The sequence below is a fragment of the Eschrichtius robustus genome, chromosome 1 (assembly GCF_028021215.1).
Source record: "Eschrichtius robustus isolate mEscRob2 chromosome 1, mEscRob2.pri, whole genome shotgun sequence".
NCBI lineage: Eukaryota > Metazoa > Chordata > Mammalia > Artiodactyla > Eschrichtiidae > Eschrichtius > Eschrichtius robustus.
Window position 1 is genome coordinate 38080651 of NC_090824.1, and position 26474 is coordinate 38107124.

At 37.7% G+C, this 26474-nt stretch overlaps 1 protein-coding gene across 3 annotated transcripts in view; it reads left to right on the plus strand.

Moving 5' to 3' along the window:
- Positions 1-26474, plus strand: part of PPP2R5E (protein phosphatase 2 regulatory subunit B'epsilon) — a 151268-nt gene that overhangs the window by 107940 nt on the left and 16854 nt on the right. For all 3 annotated transcript variants that reach the window (XM_068544337.1, XM_068544355.1, XM_068544346.1), the window contains exons 4-10: positions 1606-1707; positions 7783-7875; positions 22276-22406; positions 22569-22628; positions 23618-23726; positions 25175-25228; positions 25331-25381. In XM_068544337.1, the coding sequence (XP_068400438.1) occupies positions 1606-1707; positions 7783-7875; positions 22276-22406; positions 22569-22628; positions 23618-23726; positions 25175-25228; positions 25331-25381 (600 nt within the window). The remainder of the gene's footprint in view (positions 1-1605; positions 1708-7782; positions 7876-22275; positions 22407-22568; positions 22629-23617; positions 23727-25174; positions 25229-25330; positions 25382-26474) is intronic.

Consider the following 26474-nt stretch of genomic DNA (forward strand, 5'->3'; position numbering starts at 1 on the left):
GCTTAGAATAAAATCAAATCTTCTTTCCATAGCTTACACATCTGGGTTCAGTTTCCATATCTAGAAAATAGGGATAATCATGACTTTAACTAGAATATGAACTCCTGGAAGGCACAGATTTTTATCTGCTTTGTTCATTGCTATTGTCCCAGTGCCCAGAACAGTGTGTGCACATAATGGGCACTTAATAATTATTTGTTGAATGAGTAAACACATTCAGATTATATGGGCCTCCAGAAGCCTTTCTTTTTCCCTCTTCCAGAGCAACATATTATAGCTTCGTATTTTCTACTTTATACAGAAAGTCCAGCAAAGGCTTCTGGTGCAATCTCTCCCCCCCCGCCCCCCCTTTTTTTTTCTGGGCCGCAGCGGCGGCTTGCAGGATCTTAGTTCCCCAACCAGGGATTGAACCCGGGCCCTCCGCAGTGAAAGCTCGGAGTCCTAACCACTGGACCACCAGGGAATTCCCTCCCCACCCCTGTTTTATTTTTTAGATCTGAGGATACATTTAGGTCATTAGGAGAGGATAGATAAGTAATAGAACAAGAAACAGAATAGAAATTGGAAGGAACCCTGGGTAGGTTACTGCAAAATAGTAGCAACAGCATTTTAAAAATAAGCATTTTACCAGAGAAATCTTGGAATATATGCAGAAATAGTAGAATAGTAAAATGAATCCTCGTCTCTTCATAGCCCAGTTTCAACAGTTATCAACTCATGGCCATTCTTTGAGCATCCAGGATTTAATCTGGAAATTTCCCATGGTAAAGGAATACCTGGTCTATAGACATTTGTATTACAGATGTATCTTACCCTGGACATTGTTACTATTTTGTAAACCAACTGAGAACAGATTAGATACGATTTTAAGAACTTCAGGTTCTGGCTTCCCTGGTGGCGCAGTGGTTGAGAATCTGCCTGCCAATGCAGGGGACACGGGTTCGAGCCCTGGTCTGGGACGATCCCACATGCCGCAGAGCGACTAGGCCCGTGAGCCACAATTGCTGAGCCTGCGCATCTGGAGCCTGTGCTCCGCAACAAGAGAGGCCGCGATAGTGAGAGGCCCGTGCACCTTGATGAAGAGTGGCCCCCACTTGCCGCAACTAGATAAATAAATAAATAAAATTAAAAAAGAACTTCAGGTTCTGAAATATCTTTTCTGATTTGCTTTTTGTAGATGCCTGAAATTTTTCTATTAGTATAACTGTAAATTTGCAAATCGTGAATAAGCCTGAGAAGGGAAATACATGAAACCCATTAGCAGTTATTTATGTTTTAGTGTAAACTGATTAATTAGGAGCACGTTTGACTGGTACGTAACGAAGCACAAGCTTTGATAGAAGGCATAAGATCACAGGGACCTGGGGTGGGGAAGGCCTTATAAGGGCTACAAGTACTGTTCAAGAGGGTGCTGCTCTGCTATCTTCCGTCTTTTCCTGGAGGTGGTTCTGGCCTCAAAGCCTATAGAAAGAGTTCTCCTTCCAGTCTGGTGGTGTTCCTGTCATCTGTCGTCTGGGTTCCCTTCTGCTGGCCGCAAAGACCTTGTGTAAGGCTGCTGAGGAGGTGATTCCATTCCAGCTAACTCTGCTGCTTGTTTATTTTTAGGTGTCTTGCAATATATTCAGAACTCTCCCTCCTAGTGACAGCAATGAATTTGATCCAGAAGAAGATGAACCTACCCTTGAGGCATCGTGGCCACACTTACAGGTACTTTGAACTACCATTTGTTATAAAAGAAAGATCCATTAACTCATTAGCTGATTAGCATGGGAATCCCTTGAAGGCCTTATTCACCAAGAAATCAAGTTAGAGTACATTACTGGAAAGCTAGAGAATGCTTTTTATGTTTCTAACTGTTGATAATTAGGATGCCAAAAGAATAAAATGATAAGCACTATAAGGCTTTAGGGTGGGCCCTCCTGGGTTGCATGCTCAGCCAGCAGTTTTATTAGAGCTTCTATGTGATCCTTCCTGCTGGAGGCTCAAACAAGAACAGAACTATTTTCACATTAATATTAGTTAGATGTGATTAGGTCACAGAGTACGTACCTCATTTTCAGCAGTTAGGTACCCGGGGGACTTTGAATGCCTGTCTTCATGATAACCACGAATGTGTTTCTTTATCCTGGAAGGGCAAAATCAAATTGCAATAGCTATTTCACAGTGTTGTAAGGAAGAGCAATAGCTGAGAAAAATCTTGTGCAAAGGCCAATTTTGCACTCTTGCACTGAGAAGGCCATGTTTTCCAATCGTCCTCATGTGCCAGGACAGATTCGGACCGCCCCTGCATCTCCTTTTCCAGCACCAGGCCCATTTGTATTGTATTTACTTATCCATACCAGCCCTTTTCCATCCTCCTTTCCTGGCTGCCTTCTTTCAAGGCCAGCATTTCTCAAATGAGTAGAACAAGGAAATGTGAGTGTAATGAACCTCAAAGCCATTTTTCCATTCAGTTAGAATGTCCTCAGAGGCTGGGTGACAACTAGTGAGGAGGGAAGGGGTGGTAGAGAAGGAATATGACCTTGTCCATTTTCACCCTAAGGCAGAAGTCACTGCATCTTGGTAGAAGTGTGCTCATGGTTATTAGTTGACTTTCTGAAGGGCAGAAAACTATGCAGCAGGGAGATAAGGCCTAGAGATATTCTAAGGGTTTATTTTTTTCCCTACTTCAGAATTTTTGACATAAATTTGCAGCTTTCCCTGTCCTGCTTTGGCAGCTCAAGGTTGCTGCAGATGTACATGTAATGCTCTTTCCCCTAGTTATGTGGAGAGCTTTCAGGGGCTGTGTTTTCTCAACTCTTACCTAGGCATGTTATACATATGTATTCCTGCTACCAATGCCAAAATACAGGGTAAATTAGTTAAAACATTGTAGTTGATTTACTATCTTAGATGCTTGATTTTTTTAATAAGATGCCAGACATACTATCTGTAATCTAAGAAATTTGCAAAACTACTTGTGCTTTTCATGGTGTATCCCAGATTGTGACAAAAAATCCAAAAAAAACCCCAAAAATGGAATTACTGTTTTGAATGGATGGACTTTTTGTCATGTCTTATTCTTGATGCTTGGCACCAGTTCACAGAAGTGCAGTATAGTCTGGAAGAAATTTAAAAAACAAAGCAAACAGAAAAGATACTTTTCTCAGAAAAGTCCTGCATCTTGTGGCTGAAAAGACAGGGAAGGAGATGTCTTCAAAGCTTCAACTTGTTGTCTTGTCTACATCCCAAAGAAGAGAGAGTAGACCATTCTTGCCATTTGCAGGAGCTTTTTGAATACTCTAAATCATGATCGCCATAGATATAAATTTCTCCTAAAGTATGATAAACTTTATCATACTCAATATTTAACTCAATATTTCAGTTAATCCTTCCTAAGCTTAATGACTCTATAAAATATGGGTCTAAATTAATTTCTAAAGCTATTAAGCAGAATTCTGCCACCAAAAATCTTGAGCTTACACTGTCTTTACTACAGGAACATTAACCATTAGTCATCTGCAATGCTTAAAACCAAAGCAACAGTGAGGAGTGATGCTGAGACCTGTACCCTTAATGGATCTAAAGTCACAAACTGTATTCCGAAACAGGCTGGTTTCATCTGTGTTGACATCTTGTTTCAGCCTGTAGTCCTCTCTCCCCTTCTTTAGCTCAGGGGGAAACATGACATAGGCTGGATCAGGTAAAGAAGCCTGTATGAGAAAAGAATGAATATATGTATATGTATAACAATCACTTTGCTGTACACCTGAAACTAACATAACATTATAAATCAACTATACTCCAATAAAATTAAAATAAATTTAAAAAAAAAGAAATCTACTCTTAAAATTCACGAATCAACCTTCATTCATAGCAAAGGCCAAGTCAGAAGGCACTATCTTTTGCTTTATGGAAGTGTTTGTACTGGCTCCTGACTTATCTCACGAATTCTGTGTTTTCTTTGTATATTCTGACTCCACAAGTTAGTCACCTTTCCATTTTCACTAATAAGTGGTTTTAGTACTGACAAGAGCCCTTGTTGAATGTTTAAGAAAACTTCTTTTCTGTTCGTGATAGGTCATTCATGTCGTGGTGACCCATCACTAAATTCAACATTTTACTTTATGATTGATCCAACAATCGATTTTTCCAGACCCAAACAGCACTTTCTTCAGCCTTTTCACTTTTTCTTAACTCCAGCATTAGCAGCGTGCTGCTGATTCTGGCCCACATTTTGCAAGGAAGCACGGCGTTTATTACCAAATCTCTGACAATAGTAGAGAACAACAGAATCACATTATGGTTGTTGGGTGGTTGGCTAGGCTCATTGCCTCACTAGTTGTCTGCTCCTGCACACTCTGATTTTAATTGTGGCTAGTATAGAATTACTCATTACAACAAGTCATGGATCTTTGAGGATATTTAAAAATAAGAAAAAGTATAAAATCTACAAATTTTTAGTTGACATATGTCAAAAGGTCTACTGTATGTGTGTCATTTGATCTTTTCTATTATCTGCATTGGTATCTTTTAAACTGGTATCCCATGGTTACCATGGTTATTTTTTGCGTATTTTTTGAAATTGGGTCTGTTTTTCTAGTAGAATACGATTTTGTCGGACTTCCATTTACACTTAAGGGATTGTTTTTAATGCTTTACACTGGGGACTGAAAAACCAGAATGCTAAAGTCTTTTTACTCATGTTCCTTGAAGAATTCACTTATGTGACCTTGAAAAGTAATTTATCCTCCCCAGTCCCTAGTCTTTCCCTTTAGAAACTCAAGGGAGATTTTTGATTCTGAGGTAAAATCTGTCTGTTAAAGTAGAGAACATTTATGCTTATTAATTAATATGTCTGAAGTGTTTCCATCAAACTTTTTTAAACCATACTGCTTTCAAGGGACCAGAGGGGAGAGGACATTTTGCCAATCCCACTGGAAAGCCCTGCTTGCCCACAAGTCAGGCCTGGAAAATGAGAATCTCTCCACTTTGTGGGAATCAAAAGAGAGATGAAACCCCTTTTTATGGGTTATTTGAACAAGGCTGATGTTCTGTTTGTAAAACCAAGAGTTGAAAGATTAGTGTATTGAAAAAAGAACAATTCTTCTAGGGGGTGTTTGAACTCAGGCATTATTATGACTAGAAGTACAATTTGGCAATGTTCAGATCACTGGGAAAGAAGTTTCTTCTGAGTTCAGAGTTCCAGAGAGAAAAACATAGTTTTATAAAGAAGTAAAATCCTAACGTGAATACCTAATATAAATGTTAGAGTCTGAAGTCACAAGGTCACCATGTGACACATTTAGGTTAGTGGTATCTGTAAACCCTTAAGGGGGGCCTGAGATCTAATTGTCAGTGGCCTGCAAGGTCAAAAGTAGTTTTATAATAATACTGTATTATTTGCTCCTTTCACTGTGTTGACATTTGCACTAATATTTGTAAAAGCAATGGTGTTGTACTAACACAAATAAGGCAGTTGCGCCCAACTGGTCTAGTAGTCATATTCTTCGCTGCCATGCACTTACAATTAAAAAAAAAAGCCAATTTCAATCAAGAATGTCCTTGAAGAAGCAGCAAAAATTATTAATTTTATTAAATCTTGACCTTTGAGTACACATTAAAGATAATATTCTTCATGATGAAATGGGAAGTATGCATAAAGCACATCTGCTGCATACTGAATAGTTATCTTGTGCTAAAACATTTCTGTGATTGTTTGAGCTGCAAGCTAAACTAGCTGTTTTTTCATGAAGTGTCATTTTTACTTGAAAGAATACCTGACAAACTATGGTTGTTCTGACTTGGGTATTTGGTGGATGTTTTCTCTAAAACAAATGAACAATTGTTTTACTACTGATAAAATTAAAGCATTGAAGAAAAATATAGAATTAGAATTTTGGAAAAACTGTATCTTTCCTTTATCTGTTACCTTGAGCTTTACAGCTCCCCAAAGCGTAAAGACTTTTTTTTTTGATAAAGTTGGAGATATTAAGGAATGTGACTTTTATTGATACTATGTAATGAAATGTGTCAACATTTGAAAAATCTCCATAACTCAGTGAACCAGTATTTTCCAGTTGGCCAATGAATGATGTCAGGCAATCATGCATGGGTAAAGATCATCCAAAGTGCAAGACAGATGATTGGAATTTAGTTTAATGGTATGAAAAATTCATTGATACAGTTTCAGATTCTACAACTGCAACTTTTCTTCAAGAAATGACTGTCGAGTTCTGGTGTAGTATCAAAGAAAAGTATCCACAATTACGTGAAAAAACTATGAACATACTTTCCCTTTTTCATGCTAGTAGATTTGTGTGAAGCTCGATTTTCTTTATATACTTTAACCAAAACAGTATATTATGACAGCTTGAATATGGAGGCAGATAAGATTCTGTCTTTTCATATGCTGTTAAAGAGATGTACAAAAATAAAAAACAGTGCTTCTCTCCCTAGTAACCTTTTTGGAAAATAAATTTGTTTTTCACAAAAATATGTTAGTTATGTTAACATGTGATATATTTTATTGTTCTAAAATAATAAATATATTAAATTTTCTCAATTTTTATTTCTACTTTCATATATATATCTCACGTAAACAGAAAGCTTTTTTGAGTCTTCAATAATTTTTCAGTGTAAAGGAGTGAGACTAAAAAGTTTGAGAATGCTGTTTTAGGCAATAATGACAGTAATGACAGTGGTGATATGTGTTAATCACTGTACAGAGGGCAATATATATATATAAAATCACATTTAATCTCAGGGATTATCATCCCCATTATACAGTTGAAACAACAGACTTTTAGAGAAATTAACTTGCCTAGGGCCACACAGTTAGTAAGGGGTAGAGCTAGGCTTTCAACGCAGTGTCTACCTGTCTCCTGAAAGTCCTGGTTTTGATATACTGTTGTATACTACACCAGGATTTAATGTATACTTTAACATAGATTTATTTTGCAAAGAGCGTAAACAGTGATCCCCCACGGTTTATCAAAACGGTTATTTGAGGTTGACTCTGCAGATGAGACGATTCTTACTCTTTGCAGATGACAATATCCTGATACACCATCATATATTGCTTAGAGGAGTGAAAATTGCCATAAACTCTCTAAAAGGAAATAGGTAATGAATGTTGAAAATCCTGACATGTTTGGATATCTTTTGATCTAACAATTCTACTTTTAGAAATATTTCCTCATGAAATAATTGAACACGTGCACACTGATGCATGTTATATAATGTACATTCTGGCATAATTTAATAGAGAAGTAATTTAAAAACTACTTAAGTGTCTAAGCATAGGATATTGGTTAAATTAATTATGAGTATTGGAGTTATTCATTATAAATATGTATAATGGACTGCTTGTAGTTTAAGAATGATGGCTTAGATATCGTTGGCATAGATTGTCCACAATATATTGTTTAGATTGTAAAAGTAGTTTTAAAACTATATTATTTATATATATATATATATATTTATAGTACATTGGTATATTGTAGAAGTATAGAGAAAAATTGGGAGTTTTATACATTAAAGTGTTAACAGTGGTTAACTCTTAATGGTGAGATTATGGGAGATTTTTATTTGCTCTCTTTGGCTGTGTTTCCAGATTTTAAATTTAAAAAGTTAAAAATCGTAACAGCAGCTGTGAGCTACAAGAAAGGCTAGCACTGCTAGTTGAATGATATTAAAACCTACTAAACCCCTTGTCAGTTTTAGTATTAGAGCTTTTTAAGGTTTTTGATACTATTCTCAGTGAATTATATTTTGAAATTAACGATAACCTATTTGTTGCAGCTTGTATATGAGTTTTTCATACGATTTTTGGAAAGCCAAGAATTCCAACCCAGCATTGCCAAAAAATACATAGATCAGAAATTTGTATTACAGGTAAGCACATTATTGTGGTTGCATGTATTTGTTTTTCAGTTGATAACAATTTATCTCATTTTCTCTTGATGTTTGTTACAAAATCTTACAGTGACAGTTATATCACCCTGTAAACAAATATATACACATAAGTTAGTTTTCATTATTGCCCATTAAAAGTAATAGGTACCTCTTTAATTTATTGTGTTGGAAATTAATTACATTTTAAACAACAAGGAATGCTAATGCCTAAATCCCTGCAGTTTCCTTTCTTAAAGTTTAATTATAAAGGAATTTCATTTGTATAACCCTAGTTTTTGTGAATCTTTATGTAAGCTTGAAAACTTCTATTTGCATAAGGATTTTAAACTATTTCATACATCTGTTAAAAGTGAGTAGGCATGGTCTGGAGCATAGGTAAGCTTTAATAAATAATCAAAGTCAGGGTACTGGTGAGCTTTCACAACTAGGAAGTAGCACAGCTTAACACCTTAAGATTCCCTTGAAGAGATTAACTCTCACCTATCTGTTTGGAACTTTTCAGGGTACCTACGTACTTTTCTTGATTTGTCATTTTACATTTTATAACTGTAAATCATATATTTTTACCCTGGAATTGGGTACTTTCATGGCCCTGAATATTTAGGTAGTATCTCCTTGCTCTTGTTAACATTCATCTATAAAACTGCGTACTTAAGCCAACTGACGTATGGATTGTTGTAACTCCTTTCTAAGTGATTAATGAGATGCCTTATGTGGAAAAGAATAAATATCTCCTAGTGAGCCAATATGCAGAACTTCAAATTTAAAGCATTACTTTGGAGAGAATTGATCTCCTATGCCTTACTTGGATAAAGGTTGATAACCTCAGTGATGACCTCATTCCCCCTCCTTAAATTGATACATTTAGAATTCTGGACATACTAGGTTGAGAAGCCTTGGAAAAGTGAGATTTGATATATAGCTAGAGAGGTAGTAGATAAATAGGTAGATTCATGGATCACTTGGAAATAGATTGATCCAGACCCTTATCCCAAGTAGGTAAAATGCATTTCAGGCAAAACAAAAGCAAGACATAACAGGTCTGTGTTTGTATTGGAAAGTCCTTGCATTTCTGTAGCACTGTATAGTTGTCAGAGCACCTTTACATGCATTATTTAATTTGATTTATACAGCGATCTAGAGGAGACATGGCTAAGTTTTGTGCCCATTTTATAGATGAATAAATCTGAGGTCTAGAAAAGTTATCCAGGTTTCCCCAGCACATTTCCTATTCTGGTTTTCTGTCCATTAAACCATGATGCCTCCTTGTGATTCCCTTTACCATAACTTGGAATGACTTCAACACAGGAGTAGCCTCCGTCTCTCAACACTGATGAAAAACAAGGTTCTCTTACATTTATGGTAAATTAAAGTGCCCGAGAGGATCAGATAATGATTCAACAGTAGACACTGTGTTTAGTTGACATGGAAACAGGAAATCCTGCAAAGGGCCCAGTCAGTGTGCTCTCCCTGGTCGATGGGTACCGATAAAGCTCCTAAAATTAAAACAACAGAGAAACCCAGACTTGGAAGGGACATTCTGGGTTGTCTCTTCTAGTTCTTTACGCCGTGAATCAGTTTTCTTTGAGACCCTGATGAGGGGTGACCTCTCCTTGCCCTTTTTCAGTGAGGAAGGGCCACATACTCAGGTAGATTGTTCCGTTTTTGTTAGAAAGTTATTTTTTATGTTGAATCTCCCTATACCTGATACCTTTTGGCCTTATTTCTTCAGAAGAGTCCCTTAGTATATCACTAGCCCAGGCATAACCTTTCAGGTCTTAGAACACAGCTTTTGTATTTACCTCTTGCCTCTTTTTCTCTAAAACAGCAGTTACAACTCAAATGCCTATAGGCTCATTTATAATAGTCTGGTGGCCAGATGTCAGCCAATAGGAGGCAGACCAGCTCCTACTGAAGGGAGCTTTGACTATACCTCTTTCTTCAGTTATTGCCAGACATTTTTTTTTTTTTTCCAAGAGAAATTTTTTTCTCCCAAATTCAGTTTTTTTGTGAAATTTTCTGATAGTTTTAAAATCCTGTTCAGAATGAATTAAAGCCATCTGTCTTCTGGATCTAGCCTACCAGCTGTCAGTGTGTGTTCTCTGCTCTAGACTGAGTCCTTAGTTCTGTCAACCCTGTCTCATTTGTCAGTTTTTGGTCTTCGACATGTGTCCAATTTGTCTTCAAGGATGACATCTATGACATGTATGAACATGGTGCCCTGAGCCTGGTCAATCCAATGCAGCTTAGAGTTGAGGGTCTCCATTCCCTTGTCTGGATGCTAGGGTTCTTAAAGGGGAAGTCTCATTAGCTCTTCTTGCTGTTCCATGACACAGCTAACTTAGGTTAATAAGCTTGTGGTCTTAACTGACTTCTAATTTAGTTTTATGCATGTTGTCATAAACCCGTTTTCGTTTTTCCTTGTTCATTTTACAGTTTGCTTTTTTATCTAGGTGTAGGATCTGACATGTATTCCTATGGAATATCTTATCTCCCCAGCCTTCTGAAATCTTTCTGGATCTTGATTCTGTCATCCACCTTACTCACTGTGCCTTCCAATCACATCTGTGATTACTAGCGATTGGTCTCTTTGATTAAAATTGTTAAACTAGCCAGGACTCAGGATAGAGGTCTGTGGCATGCCTTTAGCAACTTCCCTTTATTTTAGCACAGATTCACTAATAACAGTGTTTGGATTCCCTCCTTAAGCCGGTTAGAAATTTACCCTAGGATGGGGGCTTCCCTGGTGGCACAGTGGTTAAGAATCCGCCTGCCAATGCAGGGGACACGGGTTCGAGCCCTGGTCCAGGAGGATCTCACATGCTGCGGAGCAACTAAGCCCATGCACCACAACTACTGAGCCTGCATTCTGGAGCCCACTAGCCACAACTGCTGAGCCCACGTGCCGCAACTACTGAAGCCCGCGCACCTAGAGCCCTTGCTCCGCAACAAGAGAAGCCACCGCAGTGAGAAGCCCGTGCAGCACAATGAAGAGTAGCCCCCCACTCACAGCAACTAGAGAAAGCCTGCGTGCAGCAACGAAGACCCACCGCAGCCAAAAATTAAATAAATAAATTTACTTTTTTAAAGAAGTATCTTAAAAAAAAAAAAAAAAAGAAATTTACCCTAGGATGTCCTCATCCTCACATTTAAAAATTTTGTTTATAAGGAGAGTGTAGAGACTTCGTCAGATGTGATGGTAGAAGCCAGGACTTCATGTTTACAGCATTCCCCTCCTCTGTGGACCTTGGAACTTTATCATAAAAGGAATGCCAGAATTCCCTGGCTTTCCAGTGGTTAGGACTCTGCACTCTCACTGCCAAGGGCCCGAGTTTGATCCCTGGTCAGGGAACTAAGATCCCTCAAGCTGCGGGCACGGCCAAAAAGAATAATAATAATAAATAAAAAGAAAAAGAAATAAAAAGGAACGCCATTCGTCTGCCACGGGGCATTAGTGAACTTCTGGCGGCTACTGTTGGTTTACTGGTAATGTTGCCCTAAGTACTTGCAAATCATGGCATTGATCATCTGTCCCCAAGTTTTGTGAGAGACAAGTAGAAAAGTGTAAATAGTGAAGCTCATCTACTTATGCTTTATGTTTTCAGTCCCTGCCTCATTTTTTCAACTTTTTTGCCTTCTTTATCTTCCCTCTGCTGGATCTGTTGATGAACTCAGCCTTTAGACCAGGGCTCACCTCAGCGCCTGCATCAGTTATGAAAGGGTCAGTCAGGGTATTGGTGGAATTAATGTCACCACTGAGTGGTACTTGAATGTAATCATGTGACTAACCAGTGCACTAATTTTCATGTTGGGGATAAGCTCTGGTTGCCTATCAGCTGCCATCTTCCAAATTACCCTGTTCGTTCATGTTCGTAACCTGTAAAGTTGGCCTCCTATTCCTTTTCCTTCCCTAAGTTTGCCCCAACACCTTTTAGGAGTGGAGACTCAATCCCCTGCCTGCTTCTCCTAAGCTTCCTTCCTCAAGAGCTTTGGTCCCGACTTGAGACCTGATGGCAATGGGTGAGCCTTTTGGAGCTTGAGCGTTATTGCTGAGATTCTATTCTGTTATCCCCCATCCCACCCTACCGTCCTCTTCCTCTGACCACCATGCCTTAACTGTCCTTGAGCTGGCAGGTCCTTCGTATGTCTGTACCGCCTAGTCAGCTCATTCATTTTGCACACCCTCAGTTTTCCCTCTTTTTTCTCTACCCCATGGACTCCCAGGGTGCTACCTGGTCCTAGCCTGGTTTTCTTGTGCCATGGGAACCCTCATACTTTTCCCTTTTGCAAATCAGGATGACATTCACCTTATTCCTTTTCTTTGAGCAGATTTCTTATTCTCTGTGGATTCTCAAAGATCTCAAAAAGAGTTTTCAACTCAGAACTCTTTTATTTAGTAAGACATAATTTATTCTAGCCACAAGATTTACACTTACTTTCTGTAGCAGCTAGCTGTATTCTTTACAGTCTGTTCTGACTCTGATTCCTGCATCCCCAAAAGCAAAATAAGAATTGGGCTGTTTTAACAGGATGTAGTGGAGAGAAACTTAGAAGGCTCTGGATTGGAATCCTTACTCCCCTATGTACTGTAAGTATATTTTAGGAGCTAAGAATATGAGCTGTGGGATAAGAAGAAACTGCATTCAAACCCTGGCTTTTCTGCTTACTTGCAATGTGACTTTCAGCAAGTTAATACACGTGCTACCAAGCACGAGTTTCCTCATTCATGACATGTAGATAACAGAATAAGTGAGATACTGTTCAGTAAAATAAGATATACCCCCAAACTGACAACTGTTAAATCTTCTTAATTGAATTGGCACTATGGATACAAACACAGGCTCCCTACCTTCAGTCTTAAACAGGTACTGAAAACTTGGGCAGATAATTGACTATTTTGAGCCTCAGTGTTTTCTTCTGTAAAATGACAATAACAGTCGTCTTTCTTACAAGTTACAAAAAAATAGGCTGTTATGATAAAATAATATGACTTGTATAAATGTCTGCTGGTAGCATATATGGGGCCTAATAGTTGCTCATTAAATATCAATTCCTCTTTTCACATCCTCATATTATATTACCGGTCCACATTGGTAGGATGTCTTATTTTTCTTGATTCCAATATTAGTTTTAAAACTTCTACCTTTTGAAACAAAATTTTAAAATTTATGTGAAACTTACAATAAAAATTTTGCAAAGAAGGCTTGAATAAATACAGAAATGTAACATAATCCTAGGTGGGAAGACTTGCCATCATAAAAATGCCCATAGACTCTCCAAATTAATCTGTACATTTAGTGCAATTCTAATTAAAATTTCAGTAGTTTCTCTATTTGAAAATTTCAGAGTTCATGAAATAAAAAGTTTCTGAAAAAGAAAACTAGTGATACTTAGACATTAAAACAGACTGTAAAGGTACATTAATTAAAACAGCATGGTATGGGTACAGGAGACTGGAACATAGTAGAGGCTTGGGTGGAAAAGACCCTTTTTAGTATGCTATAAAACTCATAAAAAATATATGAATAAATAGATAAGATACCTACCTACATTCATATATATTAAATTGGTATAATGCTCTGAAGAGGAGATCTGACAGAATTCTATTGACTCAGATTGTGACTGAGCAATTCCATGAGAAGTAGATGTGTACACCAAGCAATATGTACAAGGATATTGAATGTATCATTGTTAATGATTATTAGAAAATCGGAAACAATTTAAAAGTTCTTCAGTAGGGGTTGGTTGAATAAACTGTGGACATTCATTTAATGAAATATTCATCAGTCTATAAAAGGAATGAGATAGAGCTACACATGATGTGTTTTTAAGTGAAACATGCACATTATGGAACAGTATGATATTTTGAACCTGAGTCTGTTATTTTAGGGAAAAGGAATGTTTGTCTCTGCACTAAAAATTTTGGAAGGAGATACACCACGTTTTTATTAATTGTCTGGTAGGGTGTAAGATTATGTGTGATGATCTTTACTTTCTAATTTCTATTTTTTGCATTTAAAAAATAGTGAACATGTATGTTATAATCAATAAGAATAGTCAAAGTATTTCAATTACAGCTACATTATCATTTTGTTGCCTTGCATTTTTTGTAAAACTCAGCTGATTCTGTGCATTAATCTTCCTAAGACTATTTTTTATAAGACTATGCCATTCTTTTATACTTAACATTTCTTTGTATTTCCTTCCTTTTATCATTTGTGCATGTCCTTTTAAAGTCTGAAGCTCGGTGGCAAGCTTCCTGTGTTGCCTCAAGGGCCTCTTTCAATACCTCTCGTTTTAATTCCTCAGCAGGAAGCAATATAGATTAGTGGTTAAGTGTATAGACTGGTTTGGATTCAGACTCTACCATTTTTTAGTGCATGACCTTGGGCAAGTTATATAACTGCTGTATGCCTCAGTTTCCTCTTCTGGAAAGTAGATGCAAAATATCCATTATATGATAGTAATTATGTTGTAAGGTTCTTGTGCAGATTTAATAAGTGTATACATATATAAACACTAAGAACAATTCCTGATAATAGTAACTGTTCAGTAAATGTTACACTGCTGCTGTCACTACTATTTTTATTAGGATCAGTTCTTGTTTTTAAAACTTTCTTTACCATTATTTTCTAGAACAGCCTCAATCCAGGAAGTTACATGATGTTAGTCTGTCATGTCTTACCTAGCATGTTATTAATTTTTTGAAATCTAACTTTTACCATTCTAAAAAATCAAAAAGCCCTTTGGACTCTGCTTATATGGTTCTTCGTGGGCTGTTGGGATTTTTAAAGATGTTAAATGTGGTCTCTTGTCCTTGAATTCTCATCAGTTCCACTTCACCAACTGATTTCTTCCAATCAGTGTTAGAAGTAAATGTTTACTTAGTGCCAGGAGCATGTACTTTTTAGTGTGTAAGAACCAGGGAAAGCACATTCAAATCTTTACAGAGGCCAGACAAGTGATACATAATGAAGTAGTCTGGGTGTAACAGAAAGGAGTTGATGGAAACAGTGGTGACCTAGAGAGCTCGGACCCTGCTGCCAATCTGTTTCTGTTAACTGTTGGCTGATTGCTAAGTGGGCCAAGTGTTGCTAGATTCTTCTGATTTTTTAAGAGAACCTGGAAATCTAGATTTTTGTATGGGCCAGTCAAAATCGTCAGTGACTTGTACCTTTGAAGGGTTTGCTCTTTTTTATTTCAGAATGGACTAGTTTGTTTAAATTTCGTAGTAATTTTTGTTAAATCTAGATTTACATAACCTTTAGCATTTCTTATGTACTTAATCTAAGTCTTTACATAAGGAAGCTGTCAGAGACTTATCAAAGATAGTCGATTGATTAAATAGTGCCCTTGTGTCCATGGTAATGTTGTTGATTTTAGACTTAGGTAACTTAGCTATAAGTGTGTTGGCTTGCCTAGGCTTTGGAAACAACCTTGTCTATTCCCAGTAAAGATAATTTTCATCTGCATTAGGGTGGTTGGGAAAACGGTTTCTTTATGACACTTCCCTCCCCCAAGACCAAGAATGAATTGCCAAACCTTGAATTATGTCAATGGGTGAATTGTCGTAGTAAGAGTTTAGTAGCATATCTCTAAAGACTGCTTTCAACCATTCTGCAAGTCTGAAAAGTAGTCAGTGGTTGCTAAGAGATGTACTGTTCAAGTATCTCCATAAACATATGTACTGCTGGAGATAGCTAGTTAGTAATTTGTACTTCACATTTGCGGTTATATTTAGCTGAAAGGTACTGTAATTATCATGCAAATTATGCAAGTCATCCAGCCTGTCCTTAAAAGTGACCTTTTGTTATTGTGTTTTAAAAACTGAAGACAAATTGGACATGACACAAAACCAACCCGTGAAAAAATGTTAGGTTCTTAACTGAAATAAAATTCACGAGGCCTTGAATCTCAGCTCTACTACAAAGAACTATTTTCCAAACAAGTTCCTTGAATATGTCAAAATGCTTACATTTCTCTCTCAGAGTCTATAGCAAATAAAACTTTAGAGAGTTTATTTCTACCAGGAATTTTATCAGATAGCCATTACCAGTTAACAATAAATCGCCCCATCCCATCCTGTCCAACCTATAACTCAGAAACCTTAAAAAAGGTCTGTACTGCTCTGACTTCTGCATCCAGAGCCAGCTTGGTAGGCAAGCAACTTGTGCAGGGGCGGAGGGCCCTGTGCTTAGAAGGACCTTGTTCATAGTTTAATGCTTTGCTGTTGCTGTCTTGAAATTCTTAGTACTTTTTGAACAAGGAGCAGTACGTTTTCGTTTTGTGCTGGGCCCACAAATTATGTAGCTAGTCCCTGCCTGTATCCCACTAAGTGCATCATTATGTACCATAGCAACTCTTTCTTGAAATGCTGACCGAATTGGTTGTCTTAAAATTTTAAATCGCAGGGTTTTCTTGAATCAGTTGGAATAAATGCTTGAAGGAGAATAGAATGGACTTCTCTACTTTGTAGGAAAAATGCTGAAATTAGGAGAGAAATAAAAGCTTGTGACTTGGCAGAGTTGTTCACGTTTGTATGACTGACACCTTTGAAATTTTTATACTGAGTTATAGGGGTCCTGAAGTCAGAATTGCTAGAAGCTTATAATGTGCAACCGTTTGATCCCTTGTCCATGCTGTTCTTGCTCAGTGGTTGCCCATAGGTCAGTTCATTTCATATGTTGGTCCTCTTGAGTTGTTATGATTCACGGGAGTCAGGCTGCCGCTGGCTTTTCTTTCATGGTTCTGGGCTATTTTCTCCAGGTGCTTTATTACTTGATCGAGGTGAAGGTATTAGGAAGATATTTTTTTTTTTTCACCTAGCAGAGTAGCTTAAGTGAAAAACAAAGCCAGACATGTAGAGATCTGATTTTAGTTTGGTTTAAAACATTGAGAATACTAATTTCATTGATTATTTACTCTTTCTTTACATGAAGTAGCGCTGGGCATTTGTTTCTTAATGTAGAAGAGGATAATGGGCTTTTTGTTTCAAGTCTTTTGCTCATACGGTTTATAAAGAAAAATAGCAAGCCCTGCCTGATCCTTCCCCAACCCAGAGTCTCATTCCCTATAGGTAACCACATTCAAATCTTCTTCTAGCTGTTTCCTCATATGTATCTCCATACTTCTAAATAGCACTCTTACTGCCGTTTGTTGATTTTTTTCATCTGTTCCTACTATAAGCCATTACATGTCTCCCTCTATATCTCCCTGCTTTATGTCTTTCCAATGCAGTTATGTCACAATATTTAATTCAATCAAATTGTAGTGTTTGCATTAGTATGACTGTGTATATGTTGTTCAGAGCCAAGGCACACATTATGCTATAATTACATTTCTTTTCTTGTAGGGCTTTTTTTTTTTTTTTAACCCCTAGAATTAGTAGTTGCCTTATTTTTCACTTGCTTGCTTTCTTATGTAGTCGTCATTAGTTCATCCCTTAGTTCTCTGAGAGCACCATACAACTCTTCCCAGTCTGGCCCACGCTGATAACTAGTCTTTTTTTTTTTTCTCTTGGAGGCCTTTTTTCTGGAGCTCCAGTCATCCTGCTCTAGTTGGCACTGGTTGCTTTCTCTAGGCTGTATCTGCAGTGGCCATCCTGGGACTTACCTTTTCTGGACTATGTCTTTATTTCCTTGGTTTCCTCTCTTTCGTTTTGGTGGGATATATACTCTAAATGCTTCCTAAGAAAGCATGAATGGGATGTAAATTTTTTGAGCCCTGCTTCTCTGAAAATGGCTTTATTCTACCCACATACTTGATTGATGTTTTGGCTAGGTTTAGATTTCTAGGTTGGAGCCCATCCTCCCTCAGCAGTTTTAAGGAATTGCTCTATTGTCTTCTAGCTTTAAGTGTTGGTGTTGAGAAGGCCTGTGCCAGCTGAATTCCTTATCCTTTATAGTGACCTGTTTTCTCTGTAAGCTTTTGTGATCTACTCTTTGTCCGCAATGTCCGGAAACTTCAAAGTGTTGTGCTTTGTTGTGAGTCTTTGTTCATTTATTGTGCAGAGGACATAATGGCCCTCATCTATATTGAAACTCATGTATTCATGTCCTTTTTTCCTGGAAAATTACATTGAATTATTTCTCAGATAATTTCCTTCTCTTTATTTTCTCTGTTTTTCTGTCTCTGTACCCATTTTCTGTCTCTGTACCCATTTAAAATGTTAGTCATGTGTTGGACCTTTTGAATTGATCCTTTAGTTTTCTTATCTTCTTTCTTCTGTTACAATCTTCATCGTTTGGTTATACTTTCAGTGTAGAGTTGCTCATTTTAATGCTCCAGTCTTTCTGAAACTTTTATTTCTGTTACATCTTGAATTTCCAAAAGCTCTATTTTCTGAATATTCATCTGTAATAGCATTCTGATTTTGTTTCAAGTATCTAGTAGATTTGTTTATTTCTGGGGATGTTATAGGTTCTTTTTTTGCAGTTTTTTTCTGCTTCTTGCAGTATGGCTGTTACCTCTGAGTTCTTTATGATTGTTTGTTTTGGTCTCTATCTTTTATGTTAGAGTGTTTGGTGATCTTTGAGAATATTCGTAGTTATACGTTAGTCCAAAAAAAGCCTCCTAGAACTTGTGTCTGTGAGTGTGAGTGTGTGTGTGTGTGAGTATGAGTATGTGTGTGTGTGTATGTGTGTGTGTACGCATAAGTGGGAGACACGTGGCACGTTAGGCAGAGGCCTTGCCATTTCATTGAGAAACCTTCAAATATTAGTGTATCTGCAGGTGTTTTCCTCTTGAGGCTGTCAATTTCTCCAAAAAGGGACCATCTAATCTCCTGCCTCAGTCAGAATTGAGAGCTTAGTCAGGGAAGGGCCTGGCAAAGGTCATGTTCTTCAGCATGCAGAATTTTATTAAATCCCATTATTTTCAATAACTGTTTTACTTTAGCTATATCTGATGTCCCCAAGACTAGAGACTTACTCATTTATTCCCTCCAGACCTTGATTTTAGATCTTCAGTACACTGCATGGGACAGAGGATCTGGGAGGTCTTGTTACTCTTTCTCCAAGCTTTCAATCAGTTCTCCTGTTTCTAGCTCTTCACACCCTTGACATCAAATATATCTGGTACCTTCAGTTCTTATGCCTTTTAAGGGTTCTCTGGTGTGAATTGGCTTGCTTCTTGTTGGTGTCCCTCCCTGCTGGCAGAATTGAAAAACATTTAGCAGAGTGGAGAAAGAGGAAACCTAAGATAGTTACCCCTTGCCATCTACTTTCCATCTTTGAGAGATGTGCGTCTAATCTGCTGTCCAATCCTTTCTGCCCCATGGATTTCTTCCATTTTTATTCTTTTTACTCTCACTTCAGGGAGTGTTCAAGAGGAGAGAGGTTCAATCCCCCAAGTCTAACTGAAAGACCCTAACTACGTTTTTCATTTTGCCCTTTTAATTTCACTGTAGATTTATTATGAGGTTCAGGGGATGTTCTTTGGCTAAATCACTAGGCAGTTCATCTCTGTCTGTTAGCTTCAGGAAGGCTGATTTTGTAAACTAGGAGACAGCATGTTGACAGGTCTGTCTTTGCTCTGTAATCACCCTGGAAACTCTCCAGCTTCACTTCTTTGACAACAAGTTGCCTGTTACATTGTAGGGAGCATAGTCTACCTAGGCATTTACAGATACTGGATTATATTTTTCATTGCTTTTTTTTTGTGGGGAGTGTTTGAAGTGTATATATGACTAAGCACACAAATATTACTTTGTTTTGGAAGTTAGAGCTCATCCCACTCTCTCCTCTTTTTGGGCCTGTGCACTGTTCTACCTTTTCTTTTGTCTCATACATCATGAAATCATCAAGAGTGTGTTCTGTAGAGCAGCAGAAAAGTAGTTTATATACTGCAATTCATCTTTCTCAAAGAACATAGAATATATAATATTTGTGGCTTTAAAACTCACTCAGGTTAGGTGCCTGGTAATACATTTTCTTTGAGGGCCTAATGGAAACATGAGTTAAATAATTTTTGTTTAATTATTATGTGTTCATTAAACTCTTAAAGATTAACAGTACATAAGCATGGTTGATTCAAGTTTTGCTTAAAGTACACCCCCTCAAACCTTCTCCTACATTAGTTGCAAATTACTCATTAAGCCCTTTTACAACACTTGAAAATAGAAACCAACTAAAAAAATAGAACTCAAAGGTTAATTATTTCCATTAACAAGGAATGGAATGAGTAGGTTAGAACTCTTCTGTCATTTTATGCAGGCATTAAGTAAGAGATACCGAGCCGGTGGGGCCTTTTTTGCCCATAGGGTTCACATCTTTCTTTCTTAGACTGTTTCTTGTGGAAATGTGTAGTTGACTTGCTCATTGCTTTCCTGTGGACTCCAAGTTTGTTCGTGTGTGTGTGTGCGCACGTGCATGCGCGCAGCAAAGAGGACAATCCCTGGTGCGTGCAGAGATTGACTGATTGACTGGTTGATTGATTGCATGACTAAGTAGGCAGAGAGATGGCAGGTATTTTAACCACGTCTTCTGTTTAGATAGCTGCTGGTGAAAGTATGTGTTATTGAATCTGCCATGAACACTTCCTTCACCTCTAACTCCTAATTTCTTCATGGATGTCACTTCCCATAGGAGCCTTCCCTGATCACTCCACTTCTCCCAAATAGAGTAGATGTGTCTGCTATGTATTTATATAGTACCCTGAGCCACTTACCATGCTGCTTACTTCCCTGTATCCCTCATCGCGTTAGGCTCTGTAAAAGCAGTGTTGCTCATCATTGTCTGTAACTCTGTCTTTTGTTCAAAGAAAAGCACCAAAGTAGATGATTTATTTGATTACTGCCCACTGAGTTCTTCTGCTGTCGGTCTCAGCCTCAGTCTTAATCACCTGAAATCATGCTTTAGTCTGTCATGATAGCTTTTTTTGGTAATTAGGGTAGTCTATTCATTTGTATGCTGTCTATATGCTCTTGAAATGTTTCGCTATAAAGTCAACATTAGAACTATGAGTTTTGTTTTATTGCAATGATAATGAAGGTATGAAGAACTCAGTAAAATTCAAACCAGTCTCCAAGTTTGTTCTTCAGCTAGAGGAACCTGCCCACTATTGTTTTTTAAAAGAAAAATAGCAGCCTTATTGAGATATAATTCATATACCATAAAATTCAGCCTTTTAAAGTTTACAATTTGATGTTTTTTTAATATATTCCACAGAGTTGTGTAACCATCACTGGTATATAATTGCAGAACACTTATCATTTCCCAAAGACACACCATACTCGTTAGCAGCCACTCCTCATTCTGCTTTCTGTCTCTATGGATTTGCCTATTCTGGATATTTCATATAAATGTCATCATACAATATGTGGCCTTTTTGTGTCTGGCTTCTTTCGCTTGGCATGATGTTTGAGAGGTTCATCCATGTGGTAACATATTTTTGTACTTCATTCCTTTTTATGGCTGAATAATATTCCACTCTAAGCACACTTCACAGCAGTTCATGGGCATTTGGGTTATTTCCACTTTTTGGCTATTATGAATCATGCTGCAGTGAACATTCATGTACAAGTTTTTGTGTTGACATATGTTTTCACTTCTGATAAGATGTGATCTTATCAGGATTCAGTTATTGCCTTTAGATTACAAATGATTGGGAACTTAAAAATAATGTTATTCATGTATAACATACATACGGAAATCTTAAGTGTTTACTTCAGTGGTGAACACACCCATGTGATAAGAGCCAGGATCTAGAAAGAGAACATTGCCAGTATTGTTGGGAACTTTGATGTTTGCTTTGGTGTGGGTTATCTAAATTTATTTGAATGCTCTGGCAGAGCTGAAAGCTTAACTATATATTTGGAACATAAGCTCAGTAGATGGCTTATTGTATAGAATTGCGGTGATTGAGGTAATGGACTCTAGGGTCTCAACTGCTTGGGTTCAAATCCCAGCTCTGCCACTTGAGACCATGGGCAAGTTACTTAGCATCTCTGTGCCCCAATTTCCTCTTCTGAAAAATGGGAATAAGACTATCTCATAGGGAGTATTAATATAAGTAGATTGCTTAGAAAGTTGCCTGATGATCATACTAAGTGCTGTATATGTGTTACCCATTATTATGATTATTGTTATGATTGTTATTATTGTGTATATCTTCTCTAGAGTATAAGCTACCCTTGTCTGACTTATTTATCACTGTATTCCCAAAGACTAGCACTGTGCCTGGCACATAATAGATTTTCAGTCATTTTTTGAGGAAGGAAGGAAGGGAGGGAGGGAGAAAGGAAGGAAGGAAGAAAGGAAGAGAGGGAGGGAGGGAGGAAGGAAGGAAGGAAGGAAGGGATTTTAAATAATGAGTGGCAGAATTCCTAAATCCTTTTCTGAAACTGCTTTTGACAGCTACACTGTCTTTTATTTACAACAGCTTTTGGAGCTGTTTGACAGCGAAGACCCTCGGGAACGGGACTACTTAAAAACAGTCTTACACAGAATTTATGGCAAGTTTCTTGGTCTTAGAGCATTTATCCGAAAACAGATTAACAATATTTTTCTAAGGTAAGTGGAGGGTGGGGGGGAGAAGGAGAAGCAAAGTTGGTGGTTTTATAGAAGTATTAAGTAAACCTCAAATATTTGACCATAGTGTGCTGACTTTTTCTCTTTTTCTTTTCTCTCCTCTCCTCCCCTCCCCATCCCCTCTTCTTTTCTCTCTCTTTTTAGGTTTGTTTATGAAACAGAACACTTCAATGGTGTAGCTGAACTGCTGGAAATATTAGGAAGGTAAGCACATTTTTATCTAATTGCTAATCTCAGGTGAATGTCGTTGTGACAGGTTCAGGTGGCACAGGGAAATGCTACCCCAAATCCCTTGCTTGTATGTACATCGGGTCTCATCTGTGCTTATAGCGTGTTTCCCAGCTGACTCTACAAGACACAGTTTTGTGTTTCCCTTGTTCCATAATTATGAATTGCTATTTTTTGGGAATGACTGAAAGAGCTAACAGTTTATTCATTATTCATCTAATTGCAGTCAGGCCAGTTACTCCAAAGCATCTTATTCTTGTCAGTTTCGTTTCTAGGCTACCTATCCTCTGCCATAATTTTTGAAAGTAAGTTTATAATAAGTTAGAAAGATTGCCATTTTCAAAGGGTCCATGTACCCAGGTGAAGTTCTTGAACAGCTGCTGCCTGGAGTAGTGGAATGAATTGGAAAGAGACAGCTGTTGTGTGGGTTTCTACACACAAGAGAGCTAATGTAACTGGATGATGTGATTACTTAGTCTCTCCTCCTAATATGAGGAGAGAGGGAAGGTGGAGTCACACGGTTCTCTCTGGGACTTCCCATTGTTGGGCTCTTTACCCGGGGGTATTCTTGGCCTGAGCCAATTTCAGGAACGGGAAGGAATGATGTCTGGAAATGGAAAGGGTCATCAGTGAGCAAGGCAGGCGATTATTTGGGGAAGGAAAAGAGGGAAGGAAAAATAAAGAGTTGTTGATACAAAAGCTTTTGGGAACTATCCAACTAGGTGTAAGAGCTCAGGAGCCTTTGCTGGGAGATCAGAAGCAAATTTCCTTCTTTTAAATTTCCTTCCTACTTAAAGATATTCTTTAAAGCAACTAAGAAGTCTTGAATGCCACTGGGGTGGGTTTTGGGTTGTTCTGGACTCAACATAAACTGATTAAGATTTAACCTAATCTCACAAGAACAGTGTCTCAATTTAGCTTGTTGTGGTAACATTGCTAATTCATGTCTCTTTTCTTTTTCCTAGTATTATCAATGGCTTTGCTTTACCTCTTAAGGCAGAACACAAACAGTTTCTGGTGAAAGTGTTGATCCCTTTACACACGGTCAGGAGCTTATCACTCTTCCATGCCCAGGTAGAATTTTGTACAACTACTTTTGGAAGCAAAATAAAGTTTGCAAACCCAGTGTTTCGTTGATATTGTTATTTACCTAATTTACACAAACAAAACGCTTCTTAAAGTTTAAAATATTCCCCAAGGCAAATAAAAATGTGTATATATTTTCCTATGTATAGGAGTGTCATGGGAATATTTTTCAAGTGGGAGGAGCATTTGTTTAATCATATCATTTTACAGAGAGAACTTAGATACTTGCCCAAGTTCACACAATTATATACTGAACAGGTTGCATATAATAAAATGTAATGGGCTTTTCAGATTTGGACCTTTGTACATGTGTAATCATTTTGGGATGTTCTTGAATCTTTTAGCTCATCCTCATTTTGCATTAGTCTCTCCTTGCCCTTTGCCCCCTCTTCTAGTTCATTCACCATTCCTTTCTCACTTTCTATATACAAATAACACTCTCACAAGTAAACAAATCAATCAGTGTTTTCACTTACTTTTATTTTTAGCCTCCATTACTTTAAAAAGCATACCCTGTCTAGTCCCCACTCTAATTTCCCTGCTAACACTGCCTTGCATGGTAAGCATGTCACTAGGAGGTAGATAAATGATCTAGTGGCATTTTAATTTTACCAGTTCAAACCTCTGACGCCCTCCTCCTTGCAATGGGAATGTTTTGAGTTTGCGTAAAAATGTAACACATTTTTCAGAGTGGTGTTCCTCTTTAAATGTGAAATGCTGTGTTTCGAGGAGAAATTAGTCCATGTGCTTCTAATTTAGAACACCATCAAAATGTTGTTTGGCAAGAGTGGATTTCTTGTCCAAGAATCTTTACGAGCCCTTTTGCAGATCTTGTCTCTAGTTTTTGAAATAGGATATCACACTTTACGATCATTTACAAATTCTTACCTCAATGAGTTAGCATCAGATGTAGAACTCTTCGTGTTTGTCCAGGGCTCTACCTGTGGCAGGTACAACCTTTTATCTTTCCATGAAGCTGCTTCAGTGTGCGCGTGCCATTTCATGCCACCAGCAATGTTTTTAGTAAGTGCCTGCTTCTCATGTAGGACTCTTCTGGAACCACAGTAAGACCCAATGCTGTTGATGTTCCAGCAAAGAGAAAAGAAGCCCATGAGATGTAGCTCAAACTATATGTAGATGAGATACTTTCAGAATATACTGGATGTGCTGTTTCACCTCTGCTTTTCATTAGCTGAATATTTCATGTCCCAATATTCTTTTTAAAAAAATTTCCCTGGAGCCTTGTTAGTGTCAATCTTTGGCTTGAAAAAGTAGCTTCATATTTTGCTTTATATATACTTTATTTTAAAAATGAATTGAATGTGAAGTTATTAAAACCAGACTCTGGAAACTTTTTAGGGCTTTTTAATAATACATCTTTGAGCCCTGAGTATATAGAGTTTCCAATTTTGTCTTTTGTCTGTTTCTTTCTCCAGCTGGCATATTGCATAGTACAGTTTCTGGAGAAAGATCCTTCACTCACAGAACCAGTAAGTATTTTTTCCATAATTTCAAAAAACTTCAGAAAGACCACTTTTCATGGCGTATATAAGAAAATTAACTGCAATTTGTTTTTCTCCTTTTCATTTTAGGTTATTAGGGGATTAATGAAATTTTGGCCCAAAACATGTAGTCAAAAAGAGGTAAGTGTTCAATGTCAGTGTGTTAATAGCTTACTAGATCACTGAGATAATAAGCATGTGTAAAAATGCATTATCTCCTCTAATCCTCACTGTAACTCAGCAAGGCAGGACTGTAAATATTCTCATTTTACTAGTTATGAAATTGCTATTTAGAGGTTAAGTAGCCTGCCTGGGTGTGCTAAGTACAGGTGATTAGGCCACAACCTGCCTCCCTGATTCCTGAACCCTGGGCTTTCACCCTGGGCTGCTCAGCCCTGGGTAAGCCCAAGGCAGACCCCAGTCATGTGTCCAACTGTCTAGCTCTAGTGATGTCCCCTTCCTAGTGACCACCTACATAATATGAAGGTTTTGCTGTCACTGTTGATAGATGCTACAGCAAGCTGCCCCAATACCTACCTTAAAGCATCATGTAGGTGGGATCTTACTATGTACAATCTTAAAATATATTACAGACCTTTAGTTTCAGCTGTTCACAGGTGGCCCTGGAAATCTCTGATCTACAATCATTTGTACTTTTGCCAAGACCTAAGTGGGCATGTGCTGTGTGAGGTTGCCGTGGAGAAAGTGAGGCTCTTAGCTTCGCGGTGAGCCTAGCTGGGCCCCAGATCTGCACCCACTTTTCTGAAAGGTTAGAAACCATATGGAAAATGGCCCAGAAAGAAAAGTCAGCTGTTAGTTTTTTCATTTGGAGAGTATTTTGGAAGAACTTCAGAATGTTTCTTAACAAATGGCAAGGCTCGACTCTATTTCGCTTTTAACGGAAGCACCCTCCTTCTCAAATCAGCTACGATTCTCCAGAACCCTACTTTACACATTTTCAGAAAATCATCTAATTTCTTAATACCTGTTAGGTAAGATTAAACTATGCATTGCTACCCAGATGCATCTCAAGATATGAAAACGTCATTTTTCGTACTTTAATTGCAGGCTTAATTTTTTTTCTAGGCAGTTATTTCTTCATACCTAAATAGGAAAGTGGTTTTTATTTCTCTGTCAGTTTTCCATTTTATTTAAAACAAGTGACCCTACTATTGATTTGACTCCATTTTGTGATCTAAAAGCTCTGGTTTTGGAGGCAGATGGTACTGAGGTC